Raw genomic sequence first — 15713 nt, forward strand, 5'->3', positions numbered from 1 at the left:
ATAAACGCACGTGTGTGTTACGTGTGTGACAATTTTCTCACCATTTTTTTTTCTTGTTGTATTTTTGGTCATAACTATGAGCACCAAGTCTAAAAATGTTTCTCTACGCCTAAAACGCCATCCCTTCTTGTATGTCAAGCGGATCCCTATAGTTTAACTGAGATGACCTAAAATATAGTTGTACAGCGGAATCGTTCCATTACAAATCCCTGTTGACGTTATTGTACAATAGGATACATTCTTCTTTCTTTCTTTCTTTCTTTCTTTCTTTCTTTCTTTCTTTCCTGGCGCAGTCTGGTGGAGTTTTAATAGCAGCTCAAAACCGTTTTTTCAAACCGTGAAACAAAAGAAATGCAACCCATGCAGGATTTTAAGAAGAGCTGAACTGTAATAAATGTTTGTTTTAAAAAAGACGAAGAAAGTGGTAAAAGGTTTTTATGCTTTTTTTTTTTTTTTTTTTTTTTTTTGCACGTTAACAAAGTCATAGCAGTTATTTTTTTATTCATTTATTTGTCAATGCGCAGTCACTGAAACGGGCCTGAGTATGGATTGTTTTGCGGTTTTTGTGCCCCTCCACCCCCACCTTTCTCCTACCCCTCCTCATGCAGACCACCAGACTCCCAGATCTTTTGCCCATGACCGTGAACGTGCACATAAAAGTGGCAAAAACTAAGGATATAAGATGCTCCTCTCACCCAACTGATTTTGGGTGTGGGCTTAAGCAATCGGGATCGGGATCTTCTCTGTCGGTGCATAACGTCTAAGAAATTATTACGCAAATGCCTTAAAGACAGACCTCTGTCTGACATTGTTATTTTAGGCCTATTCTGAGATTTGCAGTGGTCCCGCATCCGCCCTATTTTCCCTGGCTCAACAGGGAACAAAAATGATGCAGTCATTCTATGTCATCCCAGAAAAGCATTGCCCTCGAAGACACATTTTTTTATCCGTGGCCTACATGTAGGACGTAGACTAATTTCTTAATAGAACAGAAAAATAAGCCCACACAAAACATTCTCACAGCTTTTTGTGCGATTATGCCAAACATGGAGGTTCTCTGACATGTAATGTTCAGCTTTGGACGCCAGAGAATGGCTTGTTTTTGGCTGTCGTAGCCCGCACATTTGAAGAAGAAGAAAAAAAATAAAATAATGCAATGATAGCCTGCAACGAAAAAGGTGGATAGATGAGTGCATGCACTGAAAGAAGAACGAAGGAAGCATAGGAGGCTTGGCTTTTACTGCCAATCGATTCACCTCCTGCTGCATCTCTAAAAGTAGGCCAAAGCTTGCTCCCTCAACATGAGTCTCTTCTTCTTCATCCTGCGATTCTGAAACCAGATCTTGACTTGTTGGTCGCTGAGATTCAAACGATCGGAGAGCTCCCTCCGCCGCTGCCTGGTGATGAACTCATTCAGCATGAATTCACCTTCTAGCTCAGCCAGCTGAAGTTTGGAATAAGGTTTGCGCTTCTTTCTGGTCCGAGTGTGCATCGGGTACCATGGGGCACCTGAAGGAGAAGAAACGAGGAGGAGGGGGCATAGAGTGGATTAGTCACCACAGTTACAAAATCACGGTCACCTCCAAGGTTATGGTGAACCTACAGGGGAATCAGTCGTTCGTGGCAAGTTGGGCAGATATCTTGTAAGGCCATTAATATTTATTTTAGCTCTATACCAATCAGAAAATTACATCTAGATGTCAAATTCCAAAATAGTAACTAAGCTTTACTTTATTAAAAATGAATAAAGCTATGGACTTTTAGTCTGCTGAAGAAGTTTAGTTCCTTGGTCTGTATACCTCTGCTTCATATCTGACTGAGTGAACTGACGTCTATTTCAGTTTTCCACAAACGAACTGAGGCGATTTTGCTCTCTGACTAGACATATCTGATCTCATATCAAATACCTAAATAGTTATGATAGCTCCACTTTACTTTTTTTTTTTTTTTTTTTTTACCATAGACGTTTACTCTTTATTTTTTATCCTCCTTAATGAAGACCACCAGTATACCGCGGTTTGTGTCACATGAAGTTTTATTGTTGCAGTTAAAGCAGCATTAACGTGATAATTAAGCCGTGCCTGCAAATACCCCTACTTATTTGCGAGTTTCAGAGCATATTAAATGACTCGAGTCCACAGCGACAGATATTAATTCTGTTTACGAGTCATTAAAAAGAAAACTCTCTATTCAATGCAGTCAACCAAAGCACTCACCTCTTTAAATCACTTCACTAATTTGTGAATGCAGAATGCAACAACAGACCAAAATCTGCCGTCTAATGACGGTTTAATACTGCAACTTTTTCATGCTCGTAGAAATACAACGACAATACTGACTGTCTAGTCAAAAGCTGTAGACGATATAGCTTGGTGAAGTTATCTGTAACTGTACGCAGCCACATGGTGCATGGAGTCTTTAGGGCAACCCCTAGTGGCGTTTGCACACCACGCACGTTCTCTGCAGGCTGAATAGACTGCAAATTGTACATCAGCATATTGAGCTGACGGTTTAATACAACAAATGTATGCTATCTGCAGCTTTCTTTTAAATAACGTAAGCGTGCGTGTACCATGATTGCGATTAAAAAGAATTAATAGCACCCACCTCCGCCTGCGGCTATGTTGCTTGAATGGCTTCCCGGTGACAACAGGGTCTGTGTGTCGCTGGATGAAGGTTTGCTGCCCTCGTTAAGCAAAGACGAGCTAGAGTCAGACTCCATTGATTGACAGGATGGCGGGTCTTGCGTTAGCTGTTCGGTCCCATATTCATATTTGGAAAAGGCGGCACTGCTGCCAATTCCACTGTGCATCCCGTGGTCAGATGTTAGGGATGATGTGTCTCTCGCCCTATCCTCTCGTTTGAGGCTGCTGCCACCTGAACAGGTCTCTCTGTTCCCGTTATCGTTGTTGTAATAACATTTACCCTCCTCTGGTCTGGTAATTTCACACGACCGATTGAAAGAAGGGTTAATAGACACGGGGCTGCTAAAGTACGACTGAGAGTATCCATTGCACGGCTCCGAAGGATTCCACGGGAGGGAGCAAACATTGTCCCTTCTCGGGTAGGAGAGAGAAGGAAGCCCCGCCAGTTGTCCCCCTGAGGCTCTAAAATTCGGAAAGTAAAATGTGTCTCCAGTGTGGATGTTTACCAAAGGTCCCACAAACCCCGGATTAAGGAGATTATGCTCGCCCATTTCCGCGGGCCCGACCAACAGCTTCTAGTTTATTGCAATCTGACATTTAACATAGTTAAACCTGGAGCTGCACCTGATTGGTCTCCTCAAACCACGTGTCCAGGCTAACTTGTGCTACACATGGTACCACCCACTTGGTCCATCTCAGACAAAACAAAACATTAACTTCTGTATTACAGAGGTTTATATGCTTTTTAAAAAATACCATAAACATTTTATTAAAAATGTAGAATCTTGTTTTCTTTTTTCTCTTGAGTCCTGCTGAGTCCAAAAGGAGCCCAGGCTGCTTCTCCTTTTACACTTGTAGAACTGTCCACGGCCTCATTTAATATATTTATAAGCTGGCAAAAGTTTTTTGAAAACTATTTCTTAAAAAAATTATTTTCTTTAAGGAAAGGGTACATGCGATTCCTTGTTTTCTAGCAAATTATCTCTGATTTTTATATCATATAAAGCTGTGCTGTCCCAATTTACAAGCTTGTTTTAAGAAAAGACTGATGATCATTGCTGCACTCTACTCATATTTACAGTAACAGGGTCAGCAGGTTGAAGCCACTGGCTCTGTAAAATAAGACGATATTCTACAAGGTTACTTTAAGAGGGTATATTTCATATAATATGCTCTAGTACACCTCACATGAGCAACTTTAACAGATAACTCCAATAAACGTTCGCAGCCAAACTCTGGTGGGATAGTTATACCTCTCACAATTCCTTTATATGAATTTTACAAGATATCAGAGGGCACTTAACTGATTCAATCAGCCGACAGCCTCTCTACTTTATCTCACTAATTAGTTGATTTGTAGATGCAGCTCTGAAAATACTGAACAAATATGTGATATGCCATGAAAACCATCTTCTATGACTAAAATTGCTCTCTTTGCAGGGAAAACAGTTATTGGTGTTGATAATAATAATAATAATAATAATAATAATAATAATAATAATAATAATAATAATATTAATAATAATAATAATAATAAAACAAAAAAAAATAAGCATTTCCTCTAGATAAAAAGTTACTGCTGTATGCATAAACGTCTGCTCCAACAATTTCTAATGTAATATTTGGTCATCAAGCTACAATAACTTGGTCTGACACATTGTTCTGACTCACCTGGCTTTAGGATTTCTCTGCAGATCCACAGACTCATTGTAACACCTTATATTATATCAGTCCGTCCACAATGTCTCAACTTTACTCTTCCTTTTCAAATTCATAATTCCTCAGCACCCCCACTGTCCACCGCGGAAGACAAAAATCAATTTATGAATCTCAAAAGTCGAAAGAGCCCAACAATGGGGATTCGCTTTTTGTTTCGATATCAATGAAAATGTCAGACTTCATTAGGGAGAAGGTTTACTAATAAATATAATATTGTTACAACAAGAATGAATCAACTTGAATATAATCAACCACAGACGTGCGTCACCGTCTAACCACTCAAGTTCACAATGCAAAGTCACGGTGGCTTGAACTTGATGTTGAACTCAAGTACTCTATTTAAATGTATTATAAAATAAAATACATCTAAATAAATCTGATTATTTGAATAAAATAAGAAAATATAAGCATTTTAGGCTGCGGCAGCAAATAATGAAGGCAAATAGAACTTTTTATTTAAAAAAAATGCGTAGGCTAATTTTGAAAATGTGCAGAAAACCCATTTTGTTGATTAAAGAAAATCAGTCTCTTGCCATTATGAAGTGCTCAAGGTTCAAAACGATAACATAACATTAAATATATATATACTGATACCGGTAAAACATTTAAAGGGTTGACAGAAATGTGCATGGTTGCAGAGACTTGAACGGCACTAGTTGCATGCTACAAAATCTGCCAATGAAGTGTTATGTGAGAACATTAGCATTCATTTAAACACTTGTTTGGGAGCGATTTGCAAGTCAGCTGATATTTGATAGCTGTATCTGTCACTTGTGACCATGTATCTTATCTAACCCAAAGGCACCGAGCCTTGCTCTAGCCTTAAATAGAAAGAAAAATATCAAATGTTTTAACTGGAGAAGCTGAAAGGGATCCACTGGAGTTTCGCGCTGTCCTTTGGACCCACTGCCTGTCCTATCACTGCACATACTTTCATCTACTTAGTCAGTCTTGCAATGCAACACATCAATCCAACATAATATATAAAGTCCCGTTGTATGAAGAGCATTTAAGTGTGTCCTTTTATCTGTGTGGCTTCTCGTGTTAATATAACGATTATCAAAAGCAAAACAGTGCAGTATGACGTTTACAACAACATGGCCCGGGCGGCCATCCAGTAAGTAATATGCAGGCTTAAGTCGCCACTTTACCTCGTAGAAAGCCTCTGCCTCTTATGCCACATGTTTCGTCTCCATGCTGCGTCTCTCCACGCTTCCGATCCGGAATTCGGAACTGTTCTTCTGTTCAATTAATCCTACGTTCAGCGGTGAAGTCACATATGAACAGGAGTTATTCAGCAATAGCAAAAAGAAAATTTGTTTTTAAAAAGCAAAATAAAAATAACTTGGCAAACGAGCACTGTCAAGGTCACTGTCTAGTACACTGTCTCTTCGATATTGAAATCAGCCGCCCAGAATCCACTGTCCTGTCCAGACAGGGCAATAGTCTAAACAAAGGCCTTTTCTTCCCCTTCTGTCTTTGAGTCTCTGCAGGGAGTTTGCCACAGTTATAGCCTTGTATAACCTCTGCAAAGCTTCATTCCAGGGAAACAAACCACGAGGTGTAGCCCAAAGACCCCACAACAGTGGTAACATTTTAGTTTAAAGTTTTGGCTGACCTTTTTCATTTGTAAGAACGAGCACACAAATTTCTACGAGGATTATAAGCAAAAGTATCTATTTTAAATAATCTTATCAAACATACTATTACTTCAATCTAAAGAGCTGACCATACCAATCTGAGAATAGGATGAAATTGGATTTTCTGTGACAATCAAAACACAATCAAACATGACTTTCAGAACAAATCTATCTGAATATCCAGAAATCTGAAAAATAAATTAGGAAAAATAGCATTTATTCTAAAATAAAGTCTTAGCTTTGCCGTGCAGATACAAAAAAATGAACTTGACCGTCAGTGAGAAGCAAATTCTGCAATCATCTGTTCTTATCTGCTTTTCAAATTAGTCCAGTTTACTTATTCATCTATGGAATTTATTATAAGACTGAGAAATTTGAGAAATTTGTGTGTGTGTGTGTGTGTGTGTGTGTGTGTGTGTGTGTGTGTGTGTGTGTGTGTGTGTGTGTGTGTGTGTGTGTGTGTGTGTGTGTGGGTGGGTGGGTGGGTGGGTGTGTTATATGTACAGGGGTTAATCAAGAGATTGAAATGCACACTGTTCATCCACCAAGTTCTATTTTATTTTTTTAGGCCAAAACAAAATATGTTAATTGTAAAACTTGAATCTGCAAGACAAAATTATTCAGTTCCACAGCATTTAAAAACAGCGCTACTTTTCAAATAACAGAACTGTTCAATGTGTTGAATGCGGCAGCAAATCTACTATCTGAACATTAATTGAAAGACCGAACTTTATATATATTTTTTCTTTTGTTTCGTTTTGTTTGTTTGTTTTTAACTGCTTGCGTGTGATACTATTTCTACTGAATTACTAGACAAAGCTAATAATAACCTAAGAAATTACTACGCAATCGTTGTATTGATGGTAAAATGTAAACAATAATTGCATAACTAATAAATGTGACAGAGTATCCGCGTTTTTTGTGGTGACTTCTGCATTTGCTACTATGTGCTAATATTTCAGCTTCAAAGTTTTTAAAAAGTCTTTCTTTAAAACATTGGAAAAGTAATATTTCACAAATGTTATTAAATACGGTTAATATGCAACAATATGCTAAAATCAAAGCAAGAAAAAAGAAAGAAAAATACAAGTTGACTGAGCAGAATAATTCAGGAATTAGTGACAGTTGAAGCACTTCCTGATATTTTCCTCTGGTCACCACCAGAGGTTATCAGACCCCTTTCTCATGTCTCTTCCTGGCAGAGCCGTGCTTCTTTGACTCTTCCATACACATCCAAACAAAAACAACTTTTTAGACATTTATGTTTTTAAGGTAAAATCCGTGACTGATCAGGACAAAACGGCAGTGCAGCTCATCAATATTTCTATAAAGTAAAATGATGCTGTCTGATTTCGTAAATTAAAAATGGGACATGCTTTTCGACAGAGTAAATTATAATCAAGGGCGTATGTTATTTAATGGGTGACAAACTTACTAAATCAGCAGAAATACATTATCCCAGCTTACAGGAAGTAGTGTAGGTAGCTTATTGAATTGGTGTGCATATTTTCGTCTAAAATTCTGCACATGTCTTTCCATTATTTGTTTGAGTATTTTAAATGTACTACCTTGTATTAAAAACAAATTACAACACATAACATAAGAGCTATTACCAATCCAAAAAAATGTTAATTTAAAATATGTAAGTGTCTAAAAATATTCTGTTCATCTGATCACACTTAATTTTCTTGCTTTACATTTTTGTTTTATTTTTTGGAAAATATCTAAACGGACATTAAATGCCTGAAACGCATAATTTTATACTCCCAATGTAATGTTGTACAATAGCCAAAGTTTAAACAAATATAAACGTTTTTTTTTTTTTTTTGTTTCTTTGTTTTTTTTTTGTTTTTTTTTTATTTTGCTTGTTTTGTTTTACTTTGTCACTTTCACGCCTTAATACTCTTGATTTAAGAAAACAGTAAGAAAAAAGAGCACTAATTCTACCAACACTGAATAAAATCTATTAGGCCTACGGTGACTTAGCTTTGTCGTTTCCCCTCTTCTGAATGATAAAAGTCTTTAAACAATTCCACGTATGCCCAGGCCTACCACCATAGTAGGAAGAAAAACGACCATACCTTTAATTGTTATATTGCAGGCGAAGTCGTATTATTATTTCCTCTTGCTGTGTTGACAGTGTGGCTGCTTGCTGTGGATTAGTGATGTTGGTGTGAGACGTCAAAAGTCCTACCTGTCCTTCGTGGTCAATAACATACACCTCGTGATGGGTGCATGAAACCATTGGTAGTTCAAGGGGCATGGACCAGAATGAGTAGTTTTAAAGGACATCTGTAAGAAAAAGAAAAAAAGAAAAAAGAAAAAAGAAAGACCAGAAAAGAGCCGAAGTGTTAATTCAAAGCTTTGAGAGATGGTCAGAAATACAGGTCAGAGGATATCGCTACACTTCCCCTTTTTATGAATTTATGGCATGTCATTAAGCCTGGCTGTCTAGACAGGGAAATAACACCTTGTTTGCCTACAAACAAACCGCTAGCATTGGTGTCCAGCCCCCTATTTATTATTCACAATCTGCTGTGATGTCAAGGTCAAAGTGACTGCATAGTCATGGTCAAGGGTAAATTAGGAGACCCAGAAGTTTCCACATGGACTGAAAATCCAGAAACCAGAAAAACAAAAACTTGCATTCTTGCTTTAAGGCTTATGCTCTCAACAACAACCTCAAGAAATCTGACGAAGCAGGAAAAACTGACACCGTCTTTCCAACGCCAAGTAAAGAAATTATAGCAAAAAAAAAAAAAAACTGGACCGGTCATTAAAAAAAACCTTATCCTTATGGACTGATGTTTTAGCCTGATCTGTTAAGCATTCAAACTACAACAGTTTTTAATCTTTGAGCTTCCTCTGACATAAAGAAGATTCGGCCACATTGCTTATTCTAATTAGAAACAAAAAAAACAGACTTGAGATAGGCATGTAAAAAACTTTAATTAAAGGAACTGCCATCTCTGATTATCGGGACAGCTGTGTCCCGGTGTGCTAAATGTTTTCCTCCAGTCACTTTCACCGTAACTTCAGTGGTCTGTGGTCTTAGGAGATCTAATCCTGAATAACTTAGCTAACAACAAAATAAACAAAAATAAAAATAAAATAGATATAAACATAGAACACGTAAGTCACTTATACGCATTTAAGACGCATGGAAACAGTTTAAAACTGCGTTTTACGTATTTGTGTACAATACGGTTGGAGCCATTACTTTTAACTTGTTGAACTGATTTAAAAATGCACTGATTTTGCATCTTCGGGTTCATCGCACAACTCACCTGGTCCATCAGAAGAGCCAAGGTCCGAATTTGTCTGACACTAAAGAACCATACAAGTTGCGAACTGTAATTGCTTTTTTATTTAGTTTGCCTTATAGAAATCACAAACATCTTAAATAGGCAAAAGAAAAATGTAAAAAATTAAAAAAGAACTGTGCATTTCAGCGTGTTCCATTGTCTTCATTAACAAAAATACATTCGCATCTGAAAAGAGAATAAAATAATATTACATGTAAATCAGTAATTATCTCCGTGAGAATAGAGCTTTAATTCGCTTTATTCACCTTATGGGTCCTTTTCAGATTTTGCAAACTGAAGTGCCACCAAGAAACACACCTTACGGGAGCAACTTTGTTTACAGCCTAATTACATTGGATGGAACTAGAACTTTGTGGGAGACGTTCTCCATCCTGAGATATATCTCAAACTGGGTTCATTTTTAAATATCAGATCCTGCAAATATACCAGTTCTACTCGAAAACAGCGAATATTTTTGCACTATTTGCACATGCCAAGGTTGCAAAAATGCGTCTCGTAACTAATCACTGGATGCCCTCTAACTGAGAACTTTGCAGCACAATCTTCACTAGCCTGGATCCGCAACTGATCTAAAGAAAAGACGGCAGGTCGGAGCTTTTTCAGTCCAGTAACTCCAAGTGCTGAAACGAAAGCAAATGCTGCGTGGGTTGGTTGATTGACTTGAATATTACAGCATTTTCATAATAATCATTTATTTATGAAACACGTTACCAATACGTAATTCAACACCACGATACAATTCACATACTGCACCAAAGTAGAAATTACAGGCTTCGTACAAGGCGCGTGACCAGCTCCAACGCTACACTGACAAAGTCAGAACAAAATAAAACCATTGTGCATTTATATGTAATACTCACTGACTTTAATGGTTTACAATCATTCCAGTTGCATGACAATGTCCTTCACTGACAAAGGAAAACATACAGGTTTTTGATATTCCAGTTTACAGTTCCGTCATACTAGTTAATATGAATTAAATAATAAAGGCATTGCACTGTACAGATTAACAGCCTTGTTTTAGCCAGGCTTAACAGAACACATCCCACACAGAGGAACTTTTTTTTTTAATTCAGAAGGAATTTTCGTTTTAGACATTCTTTCTGCCGAAAGTCTTCTCTGTCAGTTGTTGTGGAGAATGACTGAAGTCTTATGTTTGACGTCTCACCACTTCACAAAACGTATTGTCCATATGGCAATCCTTTTTTAAAAAAAATTATAACAGGTTCCTCTGTTTTTATCTGCTCGTTGCAAGTCTTAGAAATGTCCTTTTAAGATTTGGCTTAAAAAACAATCAGAAAAAACACGCAATACTTGTCTTTCAAATACAGATATTGTTTTAAATATTATATATTTATATATATACATTCCTATAAAACAAATGTGAAGTGATTTTTTTCAATGTTGTCACAGTTTTTAGAGCATTATCTCCAAACTGAGAACATGGGAACTTGTTGGCATGGTGGATGGAGTTGATGAAACTTAAATTCACAAACACTCGGCCAAAACGTTCGTCAAACAAGATTTTCAATGCTAGAGGTAAATCTATGGCATGTTGTTTTGGAAGGTACGAGTTGCAGTTTCAAGGAGGTCTCTCATCTTATCAAGTGGGGTGCATATGATTGTTCTTTGATTTACTGACGAATTTCTTCTCCTTGACCCGCCGGTTCTGGAACCAGATGGTAACTTGACGCTCTGAAAGATTGGTAGCGGCCGAGATGCGCCTTCTCTTGTCTTTGGTGATGAACTTGCTGGCTGCGTATTCCTTCTCCAGCTCCTTCAGCTGAATCTTGGTGTAAGGGACACGCTTTTTACGTCCGCGACGATAACTGCTGACCTCGGGCTGCAATGGTACGACGTCTGTAAAATCAGGAAAAACCAAGAAACTATTAGGCGTGCACAAAAATTAAGCTGTTTATACCTGAGAGTCTGACTTGATTCAAAGCTGAAATCAGTTCCATTCAAAAGCTATAATAATTGTGTGTGTGTGTGTGTGTGTGTGTGTGTGTGTGTGTGTGTGTGTGTGTGTGTGTGTGTGTGTGTGTGTGTGTGTGTGTGTGTGTGTGTTTAAGGGGTGGGGTGGGTAGTATTTCAGGTGTGTTGCACCTGACCTGTAGGTGCGTCTGAACGACTTAACTTATGTACAATATACCACTAAGCATTAGGTCTTGTTTGTTTCTGTAAATAAACATTACTGTCAATTCCGCTGTTGGGTATCGTTTCTGGTGATTCGTAATTACTGTTTTCCTTTGAACTGTACTTAATCTGCTTGCTGATTATTTACAAACCAGCACAACAATCACAGTTTATATGGTATCCTAAACAAACGCACATGCTAAATGTTAAAAAATACCAGATTGTCTCAAAATGTGTACGCAGTGGGTTACGTCAGATCGTGGCGGGTAAAATAAAGAAAAAAATAAAGACACATTGATTCTAAACTACCATGAACTGAGAACTTTGTTTTCAACGAAAATGTGTGACTTTACAAATATTCAAGTAAAAGTAACAGGCTATTATATAGATTGTAATAACCCATATAGATTTCGCTCACAACATCATTTTGTGTTTTTTCAACCCTTTATCAGTTTTTTTTATTGTTTGTTTGTTTTTTTCGTTTTTTGTTTGGTTTTTTGTTTGGTTTTTTGTTTGTTTGTTTGTTTGTTTGTTTATTTGTTTGTTTGGTTAAGAGACGTGACAGAGCAAGTATGCCAATACCTTCAAACAAACAGCCCAAGCTGTGGGACATGAGTTGTTTTGTATGTTTGTTTGTTTGTTTTTAACCCCGTGTAATTTTACTGTCAGAGGCGGTGCATTTTTTAAATTTTTCCAAAAGTTCATGTTCATATTAAAATCCAATATGTGCTGTTAATTTAAGCCAGTGTGTATTCGAACATAACTATCTATATCATTGTTACTCCCACAAATTCACTTTTGTGTTCAGTTCAGTTACTACAAAACTGAGGAATATGAAATGTGTCTCCTGTACTGTATAGTGTATTTGTGTACATTTTATAGCAGTACCTATAGATGTGTTTGTGTGGGAGGGCGTCAATTTGTGTGCATGTCTAAAGAGACACTGCAAGACGTGAATAGCACGCGCATGTTTGAGCACGTGTGCGCGCTTATTTGACTTCGTGCTGGTGCTTGCGTGGCTTCCTCCCACGCAATTTCAATATATGAAAAGAGAGGGTGGGCGGAATCTTTTAAATTAAAATAGTTACACTTTAAAATGTAAAAAGAAAAGAAAAGAAAAATATGCAGCTGCAAGGAGCAGTATGGCACTCTCAGTTAAGTGCACACTGGTGGGGCTCATGTGTCCATGCTCAGACAAGAAGCATGCTTTCTTATGAAGCAAAAGTAACACTTGAATAAATTATGTTACTTGATACGTGATTGTGAAGCATGTATCAACAATATTGCTGTCTGTATGCAATGGGAATGTCTTTTTAAATGTCTCCAGATATTTACAAAGGACGCACCGCAGGGCGCTGAGATTTATTACTACAATCCAAACACAGGATAGCTAAGTCAGTATATTGTCATACAAAGGGCAAAGGTATAAGGTTATGTTTCTTTCTATTCTACGTGACAGTAATTAATTAGATTCATCGTATGATTGTCAGAAGCAAATTCTTTGAATGTTATTAAAGGCCCATACAATTAAAAAGTGCACGAAACTCACTATTTTAATTTTAAATATTTTGAACGCATCAAACTCTAGAATGCATGTTTCATGTCAACCTGAACAATGGAGTGCAACAACTATATATGATAGTTATCATGAGGGTTAAAACATGAATGTTTATTTACCACGTTTATGAGTGAGTGAATAACGTCTATAATTGTTGCACAAAATAGCTATAAGGAAACTGAAAGTCATTGACAGTGCAATAAGGCAGATTCCACCAAGATTTAAGCTCGTAAGAAAAGTTAAAAAAAAAAAAAATATGGACTAAGCAACATGATACACAACACAGTAAAAATATCTGACCTTGTTCAATATTAAAAGCATAGAAGCTTCTTCTGTGCTTATATGAATTTCTGCTTACTGGAAATATCTTGAAAATAATGATAAATTTTCCATACCTGGGAAAGGGGATTTCCAAAGATGAGTCGACTGCGTTTGTTCTTTCGAGCAGTACACCTGCCCATCCCAGCCATTGGAGAGAGCCCAGTGCTGGTAGCCTTCCATGGGGATCAAGGCGTCGTGTCGAGGTTCAGGGTGGGCACTGATACTGGGCACCACCGACACGTCGAGATACCCGGGAACTGCTTGATACGAGCTTGCGAAACTCGGGTAAAAGGCAAACTCTTTCGCCCTGGTAGAAAGTTCTTCTGTGGGCAGCGCTGTGCTGGGCTCAGCATACTTCTCTGCGGGATGGTACGAGCAAGGCTTCTGCTGCAAGTTCACATTGTGCGAGTGAGATAATCTACAGCCGTAATATGGGTTTCCAAATGGATAGCCATAACTCAAAGATGCACTCGAAGATGTTTGTGGAGCGGGACACTGTCGACCGGTGTCTGGAGAAGAAATATCCGAGTAGACGGAGCCCTGATGGGTCGCTATGGTGCCAGAATGTCGTCCTAGCGCGGGGTGCGACATCAGGTCCCTGCAGTGGGTCGCAGGGCAATTACCGCTCAGTCCCTCCATTGTTTGGCTTTTATTCTGGTTGTTTTCATTCGGGCTTTTTTCATAAACGTACATCAAGGTGTCCGCCCAGCGTGGATGCAGAACCAGCGAAGTCGTCATATCACGGGCTGCCGATGCTTTTTAAAAGTCGACTACTCCAAGACGGACACCTCATTTCCAACTACATTTTACACCAAGCGCATGCGCACACCAGGCCCCTGTGTGTCCACTTCATTAAGAATCTGGCACGTGATACGCTAACAAGTCCTGCGAGATTGAGCTTGCGAGCAGGGGCAGAGCAGCCCTTTAAAGACCCACTGCCTCACATGTCCCAGCTTTTCCCTGCAGAGCACCGATTCGTACCATTGGCTTACAGCAGATAGACCCACACCCTTAAAGGGGAGTTTGGGTCCACGAAGGAGTGGGGCAAACGAAAACAACCTGTGAAATTTAGCCGACTACGCAAACTGCCAGAGAATATGCACAGTTGCATGGAAAATATAAAGTAGCCACATTTGATCGAATATATCAATAATAGTTATTTTTCACTGTCTGGGTTCTGTGGTGCGTAAACTGTCTAATTTTTCTCAGTTTTACAAAACAGACATTTTGTGGTTGAGGCTTGGGTTGAATATTACAGCTTTTTAATAAAAAAAAAAGAGAGATTATCTAATCTGGAATCTATTGTAGCCTAAAGTCAATGTCATATAACAGTTGAGTTCGTGTTTAATTAAACAGGCATCTGTGTTTCCTGATGAGTAAATGTCTCCCCAGGAAATGCACGTTCTTCAAACCCGTAACGTCCACATATTAACGTGTCATGATTCTGTAGTCAAATATATGAAGTATTACTTTTCCAAGAGAAAATAATAATTACGCTTGCTAATAATGTACTGATAATGTTTTCCCTGTTTTTTGGCAGCGAGGGACATAGCAAATAGGAATATTTTAACATGACTATATCAGGCAAAAAGAAGAAAGATCATTTGGCATGTTGTGCGTCTACATGTTTGTTTTGTGGGATGAAAATCTGTTTTAGGATGAACGAAATTGAACGCGTTGTATAAGTGTAGTCGAACCTCTGCTGCAGCAGCCACAGGACGAGATGAAAGCTAATCTAGGTAAGACAGAGTCGTTGCAAATAGTGCAAGGTTTACCTTAAATCTACAGCTAAGTCACATTTAGTGTACAATAGCCCCCTTTAATTAAATTTAAGCATTTCAGCATATTGTTTGGGCAAGATATTTTTCGTCTGGAGGCATAGTTCGGCCCTATATATATATATATATATATATATATATATATATATATATATATATATATATATATTCCGTCTGACTACAAAATCATAATTTAAATCGGCATAAAAAAAATTCATGTGATTTTGCTGTTTGACTGGGCCATTCTTTCATACCATGTAAGTGAATGCTGGCGCTTCCAGGCGAAAACAAGAACAAGGAACCTCTTTGAGATGAACTTTGAAATGACTACAGACTTTATTTAATTAGAACTCATGCTAGAAATGCCGAACTACCATTAAAAAAGATATCTTCTGCTATTTATACACACATGCCACTGGTTACAGCTCCTATCAAAATAAAAAAAATATTTTAGCTTGGCCTCAATTGTATACCCTGCAGCAAATGCGAAAATTCCCACTTAAAAGAAATATTTGGGTAAATATTTACGAGTTGACTGTATTTTTAACTTTGAAATATTATTGATGGGATAGGCCCCCAATGTCCATGAA

The 15713-nt window shown here is 37.9% G+C and overlaps 2 protein-coding genes across 3 annotated transcripts; both read right to left on the reverse strand.

Moving 5' to 3' along the window:
• Nucleotides 1-1270: 1270 nt before the first annotated feature.
• hoxc12a (homeobox C12a) lies at nucleotides 1271-3196 on the reverse strand. Of its 2 annotated transcripts, none has more exons than XM_042004189.1 (2): nucleotides 2608-3196; nucleotides 1271-1509 (listed from the first exon to the last, which is right to left on the reverse strand). In XM_042004189.1, the coding sequence occupies exons 1-2, from the start codon at nucleotides 3194-3196 to the stop codon at nucleotides 1271-1273; spliced, it is 828 nt and encodes a 275-aa protein (XP_041860123.1). The 2 variants fall into 2 exon arrangements, with proteins under 2 accessions (XP_041860123.1, XP_041860124.1); XM_042004190.1 differs by having other exon boundaries at nucleotides 1271-1521; nucleotides 2605-3196.
• A 7737-nt stretch (nucleotides 3197-10933) lies between these two features.
• Nucleotides 10934-14083, reverse strand: hoxc13a (homeobox C13a). The gene is made up of 2 exons (XM_042004158.1): nucleotides 13420-14083; nucleotides 10934-11190 (listed from the first exon to the last, which is right to left on the reverse strand). Exons 1-2 carry the CDS (start codon nucleotides 14081-14083, stop codon nucleotides 10934-10936), a joined length of 921 nt encoding a protein of 306 aa, XP_041860092.1.
• Nucleotides 14084-15713: the final 1630 nt, after the last annotated feature.

Source organism: Melanotaenia boesemani, chromosome 13, assembly GCF_017639745.1.
Source record: "Melanotaenia boesemani isolate fMelBoe1 chromosome 13, fMelBoe1.pri, whole genome shotgun sequence".
NCBI classification, from domain to species: Eukaryota; Metazoa; Chordata; class Actinopteri; order Atheriniformes; family Melanotaeniidae; genus Melanotaenia; species Melanotaenia boesemani.

Coding starts and splice junctions, on each gene's coding strand:
- hoxc12a (XM_042004190.1), bottom strand. CDS start 3,196: ATGGGCGAGCATAATCTCCTTAATCCGGGGTTTGTGGGACCTTTGGTA. Junction 1,522..2,604: donor CATAGCCGCAGGCGGAGGTG/GGTGCTATTAAT, acceptor TCCTCCTCGTTT/CTTCTCCTTCAGGTGCCCCA.
- hoxc13a (XM_042004158.1), bottom strand. CDS start 14,083: ATGACGACTTCGCTGGTTCTGCATCCACGCTGGGCGGACACCTTGATG. Junction 11,191..13,419: donor TTGGAAATCCCCTTTCCCAG/GTATGGAAAATT, acceptor CTGATTTTACAG/ACGTCGTACCATTGCAGCCC.